Source organism: Dipodomys ordii, unplaced genomic scaffold, assembly GCF_000151885.1.
Source record: "Dipodomys ordii isolate 6190 unplaced genomic scaffold, Dord_2.0 Scaffold17, whole genome shotgun sequence".
NCBI classification, from domain to species: Eukaryota; Metazoa; Chordata; class Mammalia; order Rodentia; family Heteromyidae; genus Dipodomys; species Dipodomys ordii.
In genome coordinates, this window is record NW_012267233.1 from 11857702 (window position 1) to 11876825 (window position 19124).

At 44.8% G+C, this 19124-nt stretch overlaps 1 protein-coding gene across 3 annotated transcripts; it reads right to left on the reverse strand.

Annotated features, from left to right (window-relative positions):
• Nucleotides 1-8729: 8729 nt before the first annotated feature.
• On the reverse strand, nucleotides 8730-16453 carry Osr2 (odd-skipped related transciption factor 2). 3 transcript variants are annotated; one of them, XM_013012435.1, is made up of 4 exons: nucleotides 16086-16453; nucleotides 11354-11934; nucleotides 10097-10196; nucleotides 8730-9229 (listed from the first exon to the last, which is right to left on the reverse strand). In XM_013012435.1, exons 2-4 carry the CDS (start codon nucleotides 11863-11865, stop codon nucleotides 9155-9157), a joined length of 687 nt encoding a protein of 228 aa, XP_012867889.1. In that variant the 5' UTR covers nucleotides 11866-11934; nucleotides 16086-16453; the 3' UTR covers nucleotides 8730-9154. The 3 variants fall into 3 exon arrangements, with proteins under 3 accessions (XP_012867889.1, XP_012867888.1, XP_012867890.1); XM_013012434.1 differs by lacking the exon at nucleotides 16086-16453 and having other exon boundaries at nucleotides 11354-12082; XM_013012436.1 differs by lacking the exon at nucleotides 16086-16453 and having other exon boundaries at nucleotides 8730-9311; nucleotides 11354-12082.
• Between the last annotated feature and the right edge of the window lie 2671 nt (nucleotides 16454-19124).

Genomic DNA, 19124 nt, shown 5'->3' on the forward strand with positions numbered 1-19124 from the left:
TAGAATTTTGGCTGTCATAACACTAAGTAGATTGTGTCACTATAATCATTTTCTTCTTCTACCCCCTTTATTTGCCAACTGTGAGTAAAGCTCACCTGAAATCTTGCCTTCAGTTGCAGTCTGGGAAATGATTTCCCTTAAATGTTCTTTGAACATTCTTTGAAACCATCTGAAGAGAAGAGTTTGCACACAAAACCATTTGTTAAACATATTTACCACTGAATTTGCAACTTTGAATGTAAAAAAGTACACAAGTTATCTGGCAAGTATTTTGTGTTAAGGCAACTTTCAAAAGAGATGTATTGGCTTTATAGGAATATGTGGAAGTGAGTGAAGTACATTACCTGACAAAGAATATCACAGAGAAAGGAACTCAAGCTTTTGCACAAGGTCAGTCAAAGTCCTGAATTCTGATCTGGGAATCTGTCACTCTTCTTACCTACACACCCTCAAGAAATTTACTCCACTCCATTGCTACTCCTCCACTGATCTCTTTCTTCATACATGAAATGAGGATAATGCTGGCCTAATAATAAGGAGGTTATGTAAATTTTATGTCATGTCCAGAGTACTCCAGTAAGTCTATGGCTATTTACATTTTAGCATTGGATAAGTGTATATATTAGGCTGTATAACTTAAAGGGGGAGTAATGATATAAGTTAGACTGAAGGCATGTATTAAGTATCATCAACAATTAAAATAACATTGAGAAGATACAGAAGAAAACAGAAGTTTGTATAAAGAGAAGAAAGATAAGACTCTGGAACTTGGGCTTGAATCTTGGGGAAAGCACTTGGGGTTTTTGCTCCTCAATTTCCTTGCCCTGTTAACATCTTCTTTGACTTCTTTAAACTTTCCGAGGATGTTTTATACTTTCACTGTATTTATATAAACTGCATAAAATGTCTTCAAGCTACACATGTTGTACACTTAACATTCCACAACTTGCTCTTTTTTCCCCACACAATATTAAATGCTTAATTCATGTACTGCTGATCTGGTCATTTTAGTTACTGTAATCATATTCCATTGTGTGAATATTCATTATTTATTTATCTACTCTTCTGTTTATGAATATGCTTTTGAGTTTTACTTTTTTTTTTAAAACAACACATAAGGTTCTGGGAAAGTAGCTCAGTGGTAGAGTATTGGCTTTGATCACCACCACTGAACCTCCCCCCTCGTCCCTCAATATTTTTTCCCATGTCTTTTTCTGAAGATATGCTTCCATTTTTTGAATGGATTTAGTGGGATACACTTGTTCAACCTCATGAATCTAAGTTGTAATACCTGACTCATTTGCTTATATTCAATCCTTTCCCCCAAAGGAAAAGAGTATTAGGATTTGAACTGAGGGCCTTGCTAGGTAGATGCTGAATCTCTTGAGTCATACCTTCAGCTTTTACTTCCTTTTGTAATATGGCTATTCACAGAATTTCTATTTTCTTTATTTTTTGGAAGAGTGTAGCAGGAAATAAAGAGTTAAGAAGAGCATCATCTCTCTAGTTCTCACTTTTTCTATCTCTAAACAGATAGAAATGAGGCAGAATCCTTTTAGAAGTCAAGAAGAATGACATAAAATAAAAAGCTTTCACATGGGACCAAATCAGAACCACATAAAAACATGGCCATGTCCTGTCATCACATTATAATATTTATGACATAGCACTGTCAATGTGATGTTGCAAAAACACAATGCCACGTGGTAAAGATTGCAGAGGCCTGTTAATAAGTCCCTTTGAGAGCTATGACTCTTTATGACCCAGTTCACCAAAGAAATACTTTTTAGAACAGAGAAGCACTGATCTTTTAGAACAAGGCACAATGGGAAATGTTTAATTCTGATCCATAATACCAGTTGAACTATTGTTTTAATGCTGTCCTTAAGTAGGCAAAATGTCTTTTAGTTTAACATGGTGTTTCAAACGCTAGATCTTGTGCAACTCATTAAGCCTTGTATTTGGAAGGTCAGCTATGGGAAGAGTTTCTCAGTCTTGAACAGCTATTGTTTTCTCACTCAGTAAAAATTAAAATGGAACAGAAACTAGAAAAGAATATGAAGGCATTTATAATAGCTATCTTCTTAATGGAGTCTCCTTCTTCTAGATTATTTTTTTATTTGGATAAAAGATGTAGGGCATGACCAGTTTAGTTTCATTGGGAAGTGTATGTTCATAAAAAGACAGGAGCTATTACATTCTATCTTGTCAATGATCCATAGATAATGGGTCACCAGGGGATTTAAGAACTGTATCTTTCAGTTCTTGCCAGGGAGGTATATCAGTGTGCATTGATGTGAACCATAATATGACACACCTTGAAGAATTCTCAAAACCCTTCAGGCACTCTCTCAGCTGCCTTCATGTAAGATAAGAGTCTTGTCAGGTATAGATGGCATTTTGTTAATAATTTCAATAACAGAACTATTTTCCTATTTCTCTATGTTAAATTCTAAGACTAATCCTTAGGTTCAAAAGTGTTTGGTTTAGATTTTTTCCCCCTTTGTTACCTTAGAGGTAGATCTATGTGAGCTGATAGCAAAATTGAACCAGTACATATTGTTTTTCTGTTAAGGAGGAATGGAGAGAGTTGCAAAATAGTATGATCCTATTGTGTGTGTGTGGTCAAGTATACACTTCATATACTTACTCATTGCAAAATATCTCATAAGACATATAAAATATGTTCAGGACAGCAATCTTGGGTAGTGAAGTTGAGAGGATTCATTAGTTGGGGAAAGGTAGAAAAGATGATAAGACTTACTGTATACATTTCTATATTATTTGAGCTTTCTAACAATGTAAATAGGATTTTTGTCTTCTGAAAAAATACATTTACTTTTCAGTGTAAAAATATTATGTCAATCAATAATCTTTAGAATTTCAAAATTTTCAACAAATAGCAAATGGTATGTCATTCAAATAGAGATCACATATCTTTTTATTGAGCTACAACTATTAGGTGACAGAAGTAATATCATTTCTTGTTATTTTCCAGCTTTTGGAAAGTCAACAATTACATGTTTCTAAAAGAGTACTTACACACTTATTAATGAGAATTCTAAAAACTATTATAAGCTAGAAAGCACATTATAAAGTGTGTAGTGTAAATTCTTATTTTAAATGTGAGAAACTGACTTTTGGGAGGATTAAATGTCTTAAAACAAATTAAATACATCTTCTGACTTTATGTCCATGGCTTTATCACAAAATAGCCTTGTGCTCTGAAATTTTTGTGACATTAATTTTTTTTTAATTTTTGTGACATTTTAAAAGTATAAGCTTAGTTCTAAACTTAAAACTAGTATACATTTCACACATCACTTACTAAAGCAAATATTCCTCATAAAGATATTAAGAATCGATTTGGTGACTGTATTTCCATTAAATGAAAACTTATTGTTACTCTGTATTTTTTCTTATTTTAATCAACTATTCCATTCTGCTTCCTCTTCTGCCTCTTTATATCAATGAGTGGGTGATGAGAACAAAGAACAAAGAAGTAAAATACTGAAGCCAAAAATGTCTGTTAAAAAGGAAAAAGTGAAATTTGGGACAGCAACAACAGCAACAATGTAGATGGGAGTTCCTATGGAAGAGCAGTAAGAATCCAAGCTGAGGAGAATTTGACAACTTCAAGGACAGTGAGTAAATAAGTAAAGAAAAGTGGGCTGAGGTTTGTTTTATGTTTATTACGGTAAGCACATAGTAAATGGCTGATGGATAAGATAAAGGGGATGATGGTGTCAAAGGCTAACTCAGAAGTTCTCCGTCTCTAATGCTCATAAGAACTACCTGAAGTGTTTGTTTGAAATACAGAGCTCTTTAGTCTTTATCACTAGAAATTCCAATTTATCCAGTGGGTTAGAGAGGGCCCTGAAGTAAGCACCTTGGGTAAAATTCTCATGCCCACAACCCAGGGGATTACTGAAGCTCTTTAAAAAATAAAAATCAAAAGTGAGAAAAGAGAAGCAGGATTTTTTAAAATCTAGAAAAGAAAAAAGAAAGGCAGCTAAGTTATTAAACAAAAATGGGGGGGGGAAGGAAACAACTAGAAAGTAAACAGGTAACTGAAGTAAAAGAATGGCTTAGAAACAGCTTTAGGGTTTGTGTGTGTGAAAAAAGACAAGCCAAGACAGGTCAGGAGTAATAAATCAAGATGAAAAAAAGTCAATACATTCAACAAATTAAGGCTTTCTCTTGGATTTTCAAAATAATATGCATTACATCTTTTTCTTTGTTATAGAATAGCATGCTGTTGTGAGAGAAATGGAAGAAAAAGACAAAAAATAAGAAACTAACAATCGTTTATCCCTTATAAATATTTACTATTAATATTTTGGTGTATTTTTGCTAGTCTTTGTGCTTGCTTTGTTTTTTAAAGGTCTTACTTGGTTTGTGGTAGTTAAGAAAATTCTATATATGCCAGAATTATGTTACATCTAACAGTACCTCCTCACATAAGGTTATTAATGGAAACTTTAATTGTTAATATTAACAATTAAATCTCTGCTAGCAAAGCTTAAGGTTTACACTCCCTCCTCTTCCTTCCCCTTTACCCCGTCCCCCACACACCCCTGCAGGTAGTCATGAGCTTCTGGGAAGGCTGCCTTCATTTCCATTCACAGAAGGTGATTCTTATGTAGCCTTAGCAAACTATAGTATAATTCTAGTCTCTTTGTCAGTAATTGGCTCACAAGCCTTCCTTCTGACCAATAATATATAATGTCAAGATTACAGGTTGGATTTGTGAAAGAGCTCCTTCGTTCTTCAAAACCCACTTAAGGAAGATTTTTTTTCCCTACCTACCGAATTTATATGAGAAGAAAATAGTAGAGCTGGTGTTTGGAGCTGGTGCAGCCATCTTGTGGTGATGAAGGGAGCCATAGTGTGCACACTAAAGATGGAAGAACTGGGCCCAAGATAATCTTGTCACTCCAAGTAGTTAACAATCCCTAGACAAGGGATTGTTATGTGAGGAGATAAACCCCTTATTATTGAAGCCCCCCTTAGTTAGGTTTTGTTTCTTGAATTAGAAATCATCCTAACAGATATGACATTATAGTTTACTTTTTCTAAGCTGTTTAGATTACGTACAGTTTTTCACTATCAGTTTTTGTCTTTGAACAGTTTTGTCTTTTATCAGTTTTGTCTATAAACTGATAGCTTAGGTAATAATGTAATCTGAGGGAGAAAAATAATAAGCAATAAAAAGAAAGAAACAGGAATGAACTTGAAATACGCCAAGTCATCTAGGCCAAATAATTCTGAATCTCCACTCCCTTTATTGTTTACTGCTGTCAGCAGTGGGGGCTGTCAATGGCAAGTCACAATATAAAACACGTCACAATGGAAAAACTAAGAAATGTAGTCTCCATCTAACATACTATTAAAGACACAAATAACCCTCCAAAATACTAAAAGCCGTTTCTATTTGCAAAGTGCTACATGATTTAATCATTTTCCTCTTCTTTTAATACAATAATATTAATCTATTTGGTAATAAACACAACTCATTATGCCAATATTCTTCTTTTAGTAAAATGTGCCGTTATTTCTACACAGTTTAATGTAAATGTATTGTCAGCCATGTCGACAGTATGCAGTAATTGTGTCTCAAGTGTTGTCCAGAGGTAGGCTGCCCACCCCTGCCCCAATAAAAATGAGGGAAAGAGAATCTGATTGAACATTATTGAAGTGAAAAGGTTCAAATGTACATGCTAACATCTGAAAAATGAACAGAAATCCCAAGTATCTGCCTTTGGTTTGTCACTAAAGGTAATCAGGCCTCTTGATAATTTCAGACTTTAGATTTATTGGCTTTAAAAATATTTAGTTGTCCTAGAGTCAAATTTTAGAAAGGCTTCCTCCTGTTAAAAAAAAAGTTTCTACACCTCTATCAAACAGCAATTTTAGTGACTATGATTGCAAACCACTAGAGCTACAATAATCTACATTTCAAGATTACCGTCAGTAAGAGCATCTGACAAACCTCCACAGTTACCTAAATTATTATAATGTAATTCTTTTTTTGTTTTTTTTGGGGGGGTCCAGTTGTGGGGCCTCAACTCTGGGCCTGGGGGCTGTCCCTCAGCTCTTCAGCTCAAGGCTAGTGCTCTACCACTTGAGCCACAGCACCACTTCCGGCTTTTTTCTTTTTGCTTTTGTGGTGCTGAGGAATTGAACCCAGGGCCTCATGCATGCAAGGCAAGTGCTCTACCACTGAGCCACCTTTCCAGCCCAATGTAATTCATTTTTAGAAAGCATTTTTAAAAGCTCACACATAGACAATAAGATTATAGTTGTAATTCAACGATAATTCTTAACTGTTGTTTGTGAAGTTCTTTAGTATCATGGTTATGATTTGTGGTATTACCTCCTACTGCTCTTGCCAGAAGTATTGATTCATAAATTGACTATTGTGAGGGAGGGGTAAAGAAAACACAGGCTAAAACTCAAATAATAATTTTGAACAACAACAAAAAAACCCATCAGATCAATTTCCTAAAAGAGGAGTTAGCATTGTCCCTATGATGTCTTGTAACTTTGCTTATATAAGATTCATTTCCTGTATACTTGAACATTCTAAAGAAGAAGAAAACAAAATCCAGAACTGAAGAGGTGACTACTTCAAAAGCTCACTTGAAATCATGAAGAATGCAGTCTACTCAGATAGAAGCTAGAGCTTACATTGACACTGGATTTAAGAACTATTAAACCCTATCACAGATGTTTAAATTAACTAGGTAGTCAGGATAATAAAAAAGTTTCTTTTAAGTCCACCTAGATATAACAGGGCAGAACCACACACAAAAAAAATCAGTGGAACCTGGCACAGGACTTAGGGCATGAAAAGCATATAATAAGCATTTGTTAAACTAATGAATAAAGAAATTAAAACTAGGCAAATTAACCAGAACTTTTGAAGCCATGTATGTATGGGAAGAGGAATCGCTTTCTTTTCTTTCTCTTCTGTCCTTCCTCTTTCACTCCCTGTCCTCCTTCTCTCAACAACATAAATGGGGAAAATACTATTCTAGTTATACACCTACAGAACCTCATGGTGGGGAGCACATGGATATGCCTTCAGCTGGATAGTGAGCAAGGGTCATTTTCAGTAATTCTCCTGAACTCTGTGAGATAGAACTGTGACACTTGTGGTCAGGAGGTGTGGGTGGGGCCAGAGACTGACTACATGGAAAAAGCTTTCAGGATTAGGGGGGCTCTAGGGACAGTCAATGTGTAACTCTGCCCTTAGGTATTCAAATCTGAGTCAGGCCAGGCAAGATCTTGACGCAGTAGGGGTAGAAGAGGTCACTGAGTTAATTCTGCTCATACAAAAGAAATCAAACAACCTCTTAATTCCTCTAAATACCAAACACATGCATTCCACACCCCAACCCTACACCTTCTCCTAGTCAAGGTCTTTGGAGTCATCTCTGCTGGTGATATATTTGGTTGTAAGTTAGATTCCCAGACACCTTGTTGTCAAGAACCCATCTCCAGTGAAGCACAAACGTGACTTCCAACTAAGTTCCTTAAGAATGGGGTCATCAGTAACTTGGAAACACTTTTTGAAACCTCCTAGTAAGTTATACTGAGCAAGGCACTGGCGAGACATTTTTAATCTAGTCTTCAAATCCTACCTACCTTATACCTAAGAACCTACCCTGTTCTAACGTATAAACAGAACATGTTGCTTGATATCACCCCAAAAGGTGAAATGTGCCACACACACACACACACATATGCATATTTTTAAAATGAGAATGCCTAATCTGTCCTAGTATTTATTATTAAATAATTTGTGAGAACCTACTGGGACACTAGGACATAGACGTATGTCCTCTGCATAATATGCAGAGATGTATGTCTCTGCATAATATCTCTATCTGTTTATCTCTACCCTAAGCTAGAACACCCAAATCCTACACCAAACTTCAGGGATGTCATGATAGCATTTCCCTCCAGGAACCATTTGGGACAGACTGAAATGCCTAACAGGGTGAAAACACATTTGCCCTAAGTTCTCTATACAGGAATAACTAGGAACATTTTCCCAATGACAAAACCTAGCTAATGACTTTACCTCACTCTGCTTTGTGGAGAAATCCTAACCTTCTGGCAGAAATGATCTCCCCCCTTGGAAAGAAATACTATGTGCAAACATAGCTAAGTAGTTTCTCCTTCCACCTCTTCTTCCTCGTGTTCTTGAAGGCAGCGTGTAGGATTTTAGACTTGTCCCCTGAGGGTAGGATAAAGTCTTTGTTTATAGTGATAAATCATAGTGTTCAAAGTCTAATGGTAAGAGAAGTTGCCCATCGTAAACTTTGACAGCAGGTCAAGGACTCGCAGAAAATGAATAGACAAGAAGCTCTCTTCTCTTCTCTTGCTCTGTGCTCTCTCCCCCACCCCCACCCAAGGAGGGCAGCCACTGGAGTCCATGTCATCAGTAATATTTCATATATTGCACTTACCTGAAAAAAATACTTAGGATTTTCATATCAAAAAACAAGAGACAGCTCAATTGTCCAATTCCAGAGTACCATTGTCCAAAAGCAGAAAGGGCTAAAGTTTCAGTAAGAGAACCAGCAGAAAATCCTATTTTTAAAATCTGGCAATAAATAATACTCTGCCCTCTTAAAATTTCCAGAGGCCTTCTACTCAGTGTCCCCAGGAAAACCAGAAGTTGAACCGCAAGACATTTTGTTTTGCAGCAGTGGTGAAACAAACGAGAGAAGTTTTATTTTGAAAATACAGTCTTTCAAGATAAATTTGGCTTCCATTTTTATCCACATTTAGGTGCATCGGACAAGATACAAAAACAACAACAAAAACAACAACACGAAGACCCACGACAATTATGTACAGAGCTCTAAAATGAGCTGTGAGTATCTACAAGAAACTAGCACGTGCGCTTGGTGAAGGGGGTGCAGTTCTAGTGTGGCTTTGTATATAGTTCTCAGTCCTCCCGAAGAACATTTTAACTCCCTGGAGCTGCAGGTGCGGCTGCAGCAAGGGCAGAGCTGGGGGTCAATGAAGGGTGTGGGGCGGGACCCTCGGGTGGGAGACGTAGCGAGGTGTCTGGGGAGGGGAGCAGGGCGGCGGGCGGGACATCCTGGGCCTCTCTAGCAGTCCTGCCGCGGGGTGTGAGTCAGGCTGTGGCGCCGCAGATCGCAGTTTCGCCTGAACACTTTGCCGCACCGCTCGCAGCTGTAGGGCTTGATGTCTGTATGGGTGAGAAGGTGAGTTTTCAGGTTACTTCTCTGATTAAAGGTTCTTCCACATGTGGGACATTTGTGTGGAGATTCCTGTTCAGATGCGAAGCAAGCAAAGGATTAATCCTTCACACCACCACCACACACCCTTCTCTCAATCGTTTCTGTCTTATCGGTATCTCAAGCCTTAACATAACAAGCGTGTGACTACAAAAGAGGGGACCTGCAGGAACAAATCTGTGCTGCTAATCCTCCAATCCTGAGGACACTCGGGCAGGCACACCGCGGAGGCCCGAGGACTCTCACGATCGTGGCCACCGCGGAGGCCTTTGTGTTTTCCAACTCTTCTCATTTCATCTCCGTGTCACGGGCAGGAAAAGGGGGCAAGGAAAAAAAAAACCACCTCTAATCCACTCTTAAGGAGCCACATTCTCCCGGCTAATAAAGCTCCTCTTCAAGCTGGAAAATTAAACTATTCCTCCATGTTCTGAAAGCTGCAAATTATGAGGCCCCTGGGAAAGACAGCATATGGGATTTCACCATGCCTCCATTATCAAAATTACCTTTATTTCCTCCCAAATGGGAAAGCTTTAAATGCAGGGCAGATCGGATTTGTTTTTTAAGTGTAATTCTAAAATTAGGACTTACTATAAACAGAGCCTGTTTGTTTATTAATACAAATATAAAATGGCTTGATGTTAAGATTAAGTTTATGTATTAAAAAAAAAGCCAAGAGGCTGCTTTTCCGAATGTAGAAAACAGATCTAAATAGAATCTTTTAAGAACAGACTCTACCTCCAACACCATTTATAAAGCAATAATGATTTTTAAAAAGCAACAATAATGAACACTGTCATTAAGCAAGAAAACAAACTTACCTGCATATGTAAAGTTTTGTGAACTGCTAGAGTTCTAGACTGACAAAATCCTTTGCCACACTCCTGACATTTGAAGGGTTTTTCTTTGGAATGGATATACCTGAAAATCAATATATAAGCTTTCATTGAAATAGCTTGCCCCTTTTGACAAATACCCAAGCAAAACCGTAGAAAGACAAAAGAAACCGAATTTCTATTCTATTTTTAATGTATTTTTTTTCTGTGTGATTCTGTTTATGGTTAACCTCAACTAACAGACTCTTCAAAACATTCACCCATTCGGCTAGCTTTATCTACCCTTGATCGCCCTCTCTGGCCTATTTTGGAGCTCGAAATCCTACAGAATGAGCCCGTCGTGGCCTCACGGTTTTTCTCTGAGACTTAAACTGCACAAATCAGGATACAAAGCAAAGGTGGAGTGCGGGGAAACTGATTTTTAAAATTATCTCTTGAAGTCCCACCTCGGGGGAATCGCAGGTAGATTCCGGAGAAGGTTCTACCAACCCTCCTCCAGACCTGTTTACACCCTGCAAAAACACTTAAGTTAGGGTGTTTCTCCAGTTGTGGTTCATTAAAGCAGCGTTTAGGGAAGAGAGGTGGAAACTGACCTCAAGATTCCCTAAAACTGCGGCTGGGAAGGGTCCCCGAGACAGGCTGGGGGTGGGGAGCGCACTACTGGGGGGGGGGGGGGGGGGGGGGGGAGAGAGGGGCTTCCAGTGGGCCCGGAACAGAGTTCTAGAAAAGGTCCCCAGAAAGCAGGACTGTGCGATCCCTTAGCTCTCGGCTTTTCGGTGCTCGTGTCCCGGCGCCAAGGAGAACCCACTGAGAGGAAATGGGATAACGAGCCAAGGCCAAGCCAACACACCAGAATTTTTTTTTTCTGCCCAAGGATTGGAAGGGGGGGAATGAATAATAATACCAAAGAAAAACTCTCTCTCATTCCAAAGCGGCAGGAGCCAGCTGCACAAAAGAGAGAGAGAGAGAGAAAGAGAGAGAGAGAGAGAGAAAGGAAGGAAAGGAAGGAAGGAAGGAAGGAGGGGAGGGAGGGAAGAAAAGAAAGAGAAAAAGGAAAAGAAAAAGAAAAAAGGAAGGGGGAGTAAATTTGGGGGTTCGCTGAAGCCGGCTGGGAGTGTGGGGGCGCCGCGTGGGGTTTAGTCTAGGTCAGCGGGCGTTTGAGTGGCATTTGGAGGGTCAGGCTCGGCTTTTCTGGGCCACGCTCACCCGCCCTCTCCCGCCCAGCCTCCCGCCGGGCCTCACCTGTGGTCCCGCAGGTGGTCTTGCCTCCGGAAGGCCTTGTGACAAATGTCACAGGTGTACGGCCTCTCGTCCGTGTGGGTCCTCTCGTGGATGAGCAAGTTGTAGGATTTGGTAAAGTGTCTGCCGCAAAACTTGCAGATAAATTCTTTTTTCGTTTTGGACGGTAACCTCCCTCGGGAAGGTTTTCTGTCCGGAGTCAATTTAGTGAGGCCGGAGATGGGGCTGCCCAGCCCGGGGCTCAGCTTGCTCAGATCTCCGATCTTAGGCGGATCTTCCTGCGTGGCGGCCACGGCCAAATTAGCAAAGTCAAAACGGGGCCGGTCTTTGTGCAGGGCAGGGAGGACGTGGGCAATGGCCCCCTGCTTCGGGTGGAACAGGTGAGTGGTAAAGGGCAGAGCCGGGAAAGGAAAGCGCGTGTCCACCAGGCCCTGGGCCGCCGCCATCTCGGTGATGGTGGAGCGGGTGATCTCGTGCACGTGGGGGTACCCCAACGTCCAGTGGTTCATGTGCATGGTCTGCACAGCGCTGAGGCCGTACAGGCCCTGCAGGTGGTCCACCGCGGCGGGGAAGGTGTTCACGGCCTGTAGGAAGGAGTAATTGGTGAGCTGCAGTGATGGGTGGAGCGGGATGGGCGCTGGCAAGGCTTTGCTCCCCATTTTCTTGGATGCTGGGGGGCGTAGTGAGACGCCCCTTTCTTCCAGGACTCACGGGCGGTGGGCGTAGGAGTCTCGGCACACACACACACCGAAAAACAAAACAAAACAAAAATCCCAGAAACAACAACGCAGAGAAAGCCCTAAAAAAATGGCAGGGGAAAGAGAGGGGGAGAGAGGGTGGTTATTAAGTTGGCCAGCGCAGGTGGCATCTTCTCCTAGGCTCCCCGGCCACCACTCTCCTCCAAGACTCCCCAGAGGAACCGTGAGGGGGCCACGCCGTAGCACCTGCCCGGAGGGAGGCCACGGCCCAAGCCGGGCTCAGGGCTCGGCAGGTAGGGATTCCTGGTGGGTGGGGCGCCCATAGGAAGATGAGATTCCGGGCGCGCACCGAGAGGAAGACTTCAGTCCCAGGAGACTGATCCCCTCCCGTCTCCAGTCCGTCACCCGTGACCTCCCACCCCACCAACGCCAGCAGCCCCCCACCCCGGGCACAGCAGCTCCTCTGAGCCCCCGGGTTGGGAGGAGGTGGCGGTGGAACTGCAGGTTGTGGGTCCGATCTGGGGGTTCGAGTGCCCAGCGCGGGCCGCCCTTCCCGCGCTCCCCCAACTCGGGGGGCGGGGGACTCCCCGGGAGGGCATAAGGGGGCATGCTTTGTCCTTCTGGGCCTTCCGATATGCCCGCAGCTGACCTCGGAGGTGTTCTCTTTCCTTCCTCTGCCTCAGTGCCATTTATCAGCAGTGACGGGGCCGCAGGAAAGAAAAGTGACACCTCGGGAGGGAGGAAGGGGGAGCTGGGTTCGGCCTGGAATCCCCCCTCCTCCTTCCCAGGGGCTGCCTCTCCTCCCGTCCCCGACCAAGATCCCTTCCAGATGGTTCAGAATCAGGGAGGTGGAGGGGGGGGCGCAGAAAGGGGAAGAACATCCCAGAGGCCAAAACCTCTTTTCCCAGACTGAGCGCCAAGCTCTCAGGAGGCGGGAGCGGCCCCTGCACAGGGGAGGAGGGGAGGGAAAAAGCCAGAGAGACTCCTGGGGGCGGGGGGGGGAGGAGGCGAAGCGGGGTAGCCGCAGCAGGGCGGGCACAGTGAGTCTTTGTCGGCCTGGGGCACGTTGGTACAGCTGCCACCCTGAAGGTCGCCTGGGGTCTTCGGGCCTGCGCCTAAGCAGGGAGCTGCCTCAATTTATGCCCCCCACCCCCTTCTCCGGGCAACGTAGAGGTCTGACTTGAGACCCCCCGGTCCCCGGAGCACACATCTGTTCTCACTGTGGGCCCATGGCTTCCTCGTGCCAACCCCTCTTCAGCGGGGCTGGGCGCCCAGGTGCGGCATCTCAGTGCTGAGCGCTTTCCCACCAGACGGGCAGGCTGGCCATATTGCACCACCAAAGGCCCCACCTGAGGCTTTGGGCCCCTGCAGGAGAGCGCAGAGCCTTGGCCAGGTTTCCGCACCTGAGTGTTCTTGCCCCAATGCGTTGTACAGTAGTGTCCGTGACTGTGTACGGGCAGGCGTTAAGCGGCTGCGCTAATGACACAGCGCTTTGGCAAGGCAGAATCTGGCTGTCTCCGTGGGGCCCGCACCTTCCTCCTCTGTTTGGAACAACTCGGAGACAGAGATTTATTAACGAACCGCTTCTGCCTGGTGGGTATGCGGTCTGGGAGTTCAGGCTGGGAGTTAATGAGAGGTGTACAACAGTCAGAGGGTCTCAGTCAGACCACTCAACCGAAACTGTAAACCCCCAGAAGTAATAAACTTTCCCACCACAAATCACTATTCACTTCTGTTCAGCCGCAGCCCTCAAACCCTCTCTCCTCCACAGTCAGGGAGGGGGGGGGGAGAAGAATCCACTAGCATTCCTGGCAATCTGTCTGATTATTTCCCCTTCCATTAAAAATAATAAATTTAATCTTTATTTCCTTCTCCTTAGGAAATGAGGATTTCCCAGAGATTCAATGTATCCATCCTCCTCCCCCCAGTGTTGAAAAGCAGCCTCTCCTATATAGATAGGAAACTGAAATTAGTATTTGGGTATATTCCCAGACTAGGTTTCTTAGAAATAAACACGGGAGTCAAAGCACAACTTGCTACCATGGGCTGGAGTGCGGGGAGAACCGCGGGGGCTATTGACTGCAAAACTAGAAGGATATTGTGATGTTGAATTCCAAATTTACCTAGTGGACTTTGGGCCATCCAGGTTACAACACTCATTTTTGCTGGCAGAAAGTTGAATGCCATCTTCCTTCCCTTTCCTCTGAACATAAAGAAGCTAATGGCTCTATTAAAACTCAGCTTCATGTTGGCACTGAAGCGCTACCTCGTGCTGTGTGTTCCTTTTCACTTGCAGGGCAAATTAAACTGTGTCTTCTCAGAGGACAGAAGACCCATTGGTACCTTCTGAAACCCTTTCACAAACCCTAAATGACTGCCAAACACTGCTGCCATAAATAATTAGGGAGTTTAGATGTGCATGTTCCTGTTGAGTTTCTGGAAACATATGTCAAATGATATTTTAAGTCAATGCTGAGATCTAAAGTACTTTCATTTTGTGAGCCCACACTCAGGCAGTTCCAACGACTGCTGTCATCTCTCCACCATCCTGTTTCAAACCACTTGCTACTTTCAATTTTGCTAAGAAAGAAAGCTGAACCACTCTACAGGCATAAATAGCTCGGTGGAGTGGAGGCCACATTTCTTTCACCAGTTTTCTTCATAGGAATTTCCAGGCATGTTCAAAGTTTTGTAAAACTCAGTTCACTGGCTGTCAGCAAGGAAGATGTGTACATATTAATTTCAATCCAGTGAAGCTTTCAAAGCATTGGGGAATGAAAGGTACATAGTAAGTTGGTAATGAGCCTCGACTTTTGGTAATGATGTTGTGGTGTTGTTACATTGAATAATGTAATTCTAGAAATAATGTAATTAAGAATCATCTTCTAAAACGCCTCTATTCGATTCTGGAGGGGAAAAAAAAGGAATGGGGGAAGGATAAACTCAATGAATTTCAGCCCAAAGCACAATAGAAATCTCTATGATTCAGAGATCAAAGATTATTTTTGAAACATGAGGAGAGAGACTTGATCAGGTGAATAGAGAAAAGGGCGGTGAAGTTCCTGCCCCTTTGCAGCGCCTTGGTCTTCCCAAGGAGTTAATTAAATTAAGATGCCTTCCGCATAATCTGGGTTTGTTTTTCTCTTCTCCCTCCATCCCCTGGCATATATATATATATATATATATATATATATACACACACACACACATATACATATATATGTATATATATACACTCTTGTTTTTCTACAAACTGCAGTTTGCTGAGCAGAGAAAGTAGCTGTCTGTGCTCTTTTGCTTTGGGAAACCCCAACCCTCTTTTGTTCTCTTCTAACAGATAGAGGGATCGAACCACCTCTGCCTCGGCCAACACCTTTTCCTCTCTCCTTTTTTTTTTCCTCCACTGCAAATTCCTTTCTCACTCATTTCTTCTGAATCCAAGCGTTTCAGCCCCTGGGGAGTTTGCCTTCTGCCCTCTCAGCCACAACTGAAGTGGGAAGAAAATCAAAAGGCCACCATAAGGTTGGTAAATTTACTTAGGACCAAACTAATCCATCTTGAAATTTGCCCTCGGAGCTGTAGGCTGGGCAGGCTCTACGTGTCCTAGCTCTTCGCCGCCGCCCCGACGCGCTGCGCGGCAGCCGCGGCTCCAACAGAATGGACCCAGACTTTCTTAGGGCCGGGACAGAAAAGCCGTGAGACTGGGCTTTGACTTCAACAGACGTCCATCTGCTTTTATAAGAAATCTTAGCAAACGCTTAGATTTCTGAAATGTCCCAAAATGCACGAAAAAAGTGTGTGTGTTTGTGTGTGTGTGTGTGTGTGTGTGTGTGCTGTTAGGTGTTAGCTGCGGTTGTGTGCTCAGGATCCAAGCAAGTCCGAAATACAATGCCCCACCAGGGCAACCAGACGAGTCCTTTTTACAACCTCTAGTCTTCAGGCACGCCAGACTGAGAAGCTAAGCACCTCTAGCACACCCAAACCTTTCCTTCCTCGGGGCGTCTGCAGGCAGCCCCCTTCCCAGAGCAGACACTCACCTCCGGCAGAAACGTCTGCCTGGATAACACCGCTCACACCAGATCCAGGCAGCCAGGCGCACAGCTTGGCGAGGTCATTAGGTCCAAGCTGGGCAAACTTCTTTTTCCGCGCAGAGTCCTGAGAGCCGGGTACATATCTGGAGGACCCCGAGAAGCGGGAGGGAGTGCGGATCCTTGTTTTCGTCCGAGTCGGTGGACGCCCGGGGTGGTGGTGATCGGGGTGTTTAGGTTCTGCGATCAGTGCTGGCCCTGATCCTCGGGTTTCGGAGAGCCTTTCGCCTCCGACTCTGGGTGAGGAGGGAGCCCGCAGACTCGCAGGGCCATCACCCTCCAGCAGCCTGCGCGCCAGCTCCTTCCCTGCCCGAGTCCCTCCCCAGGCTGCCTGAGGCCGAGAGTCCAAGGCTTTAGTAGCGGCCCCGCCTCCCCTTCGGGCGGGCTGCACCAGCTAGAGTGGGGCTTGGGACGCCCAGGCTCCGCCTCCCCACCCTGCGAGCCCGCTAATGGTCCGCTCTGTTTACTTGTGTTTGGATAGCAACTGAATCTTAAAGGCGCAGGTTTGCTGGTGATTTCTCTGCTGCTTGAGACACTGAGCCCAAGGTGACTCAACTCAAAACTCACACACAAAGACAACGCCCACCCTTTTCCTTCTCCTTGCCACTTTTCCCTCCACTCTTAGAAACTCAGCAACTACGTTCTGCTTTTCAAAGATCCTGCAGAGAAGTCCAAAGGGGACACTTTATACTTTTGCTTGGAGAGCTCCCCGTCGTAATTTCCACATAATATGTCTAACACAACATTCATCTTCAAAGGGTAAATGTGATCTGGATTTTGCTTTCCAGCCTATATCATCCTTCCCACGTTTTAAGTGGTTTTATGCACATTTTTGGACGTAACTATCTGTGTAGTCTGTTTCTCTCTGCTTTAAAAAAAACAAAGTTTATTCATAGAGGTGACAATTGACTAATTTCTCAATTACTGCAAATACATGTGGAATGTTGCAGGATAAATTCTTTCCAATATCTAAGCTTTAATCAGCTAATGAACAATTTCAAAAGCAGTTCACCAACTTGGTTAAGGGAGGGGGCATCTGCAGCCCATTGGCAAACAATAAAGAATCATCTGGAATGGGCGAAGAAAAATCATTTTAAAAATTTAGGAAAATACAATTTTCGCTTCTCAAGACACGTATTATCTTTATTCTCGGCAAAATTGAACTCATGGTTCAGGCGCCAGGAAAAGTAATCGAATTTGACGTGCAGTTATACATTCCCCCCCCTGAAGTTCTTCTAAAAGTTTAGTCTTGTGTGAGTGTAAACGCAGAACACACTTCAGTCGCTCTGGAATAGGGTGACGGAATGACAGAAAGAGAATGTCACCGATGCATTGGAAACAGCTTCTTTTCAGATGGCACCCGCCTGAGCAAGACTAAGCAAAAAACGCCTTTCGTCCCAGACGAGTCCCTGGAGATGTGCGTCAGTCCACAGCGAGAGGGGACTTGGATGAGCTCAGATCTTCTAAGGGGATGCACGGTTCCAGGTGTTCAGCTGAAAGATGCTTTTGGATGAGCCTTCTCCAAGTGTAATGAAAACAGCCTCAATGTGCGGGGAGGCAGACACACATAAGAAAGCTAAAATAGCCGTCAGACAGTTACAGCGAATGGGGAGCCAGGCAGAAGCGACAAGACATGTTATTAAGATAAAATTGTCTTTTTATTTATGTCAAAGCGGATAGAAATGTTCGTTTCTTTGGTAAAAGATAATTCAGGAATAAGAACATCTCCCTTTACCCTTTTCTTCAACGGTTTTCCGTTTGCAAAGATGAAAAAGTGAGCATAGGACCGAGAACAGAGTTTTAGTACCCTGCAGTACTCGACATGCTTCAGAAGCAAATCCGAGGAACAGCCTGGTAGTAGAATGCCTAAGAGCTGGGGTTTTCAGACCCCTTTCCCCCAGTGGCTTCCATTCGGGTGCTTTCATTTTAGCACCCAAGTGGGAGCCTCAGCTCTCGGGACGCCTGCGGTCCCCTGGTCAACCGCCCCAGGCTCTCCGCAGCTTTGGGGAATTGGGAATCTGGAGGGAATTTTCCGTCGGCCTCTGCAGGACAGACGCGCACGGCGTGGTGACCTTGTAGACCGCGGGGTTCTGGTGCTTTGGCCAAGCCAACTCCCCAGCGGCGGGCTTCGCACCTTTCCCAAGTGCGAGCAGGCGGCCCTGCGGCTCCGCCTGCGCTTCCCGCCGGCCACACAGCCGCGCCGGCCGCCCCGCCGCGGCGCCCTCTTTCCGCAAACCTCCCGAGCCCGAGTTTCTTCCAGGAGCAAGTTTACCTTGCCCACCCCAGCCTCCCAAGTTCCAAAATGGAGTCTGGGCCAAGTGGGCCCTGGCATCGCCGTTGCTTAAAAGGTTAGAGTGGAATCGAGGATCCCTGGCTTTGGGGGGGGGGCAGGGGAAGGAATCGGGCCCCGCCGAGCCCCAGCAGCACGCGGGCGCAGCAGCCCGTCCGCCGTGGGCAGGTGCGCGCGGGGCGAGGGGCACCAGCCTGAAGCCCGGAGCCACGCCGGCCTCCTCCCCGCCCCGGGCCCCCTCCCCGCGCACCTAGGACGGGCCCCCAGAGTTTCTCCGCACTCATCCGATCCGGTGAGCCCTAAAGACACCCCCGCCGGCCCCGCATCGTGGGAAGCCACCCACGAGCGGCTCACCCACCAGCCTCTCCCGGCCCTGAACCAGGGGTGCGATCCCGGTGTGCAGAAAGAGCAGCCCAGCTGCGCCCCCCAGACCTGAGTCTCCACGGGGCTGTCCCGCTCCGCACAACTCTCTTTGGCTCCAGTCCCGCCGATCCGATCACCCGCTGTCCTCGCGGCTCTGGGTTTTCCACACCGAGGACGCTCCCAGGGAAATGGCTAACAGACTGGATCGGGGCCGCGCCAGCAGATGCAGCCCGAACCCCGACAGCGGCCGTGCCTCCCGAGGCGAGGGCGCTGGGAGAGCGCGGGCCCCCGCCTTCGCGCTCCGCACCCCGCGGCCCACCCAGGAGGCTCTGCCC

Coding starts and splice junctions, on each gene's coding strand:
- Osr2 (XM_013012436.1), bottom strand. CDS start 12,009: ATGGGGAGCAAAGCCTTGCCAGCGCCCATCCCGCTCCACCCATCACTG. Junction 10,197..11,353: donor GACCACCTGCGGGACCACAG/GTGAGGCCCGGC, acceptor ATTGATTTTCAG/GTATATCCATTCCAAAGAAA. Junction 9,312..10,096: donor ACAAAACTTTACATATGCAG/GTAAGTTTGTTT, acceptor GCATCTGAACAG/GAATCTCCACACAAATGTCC.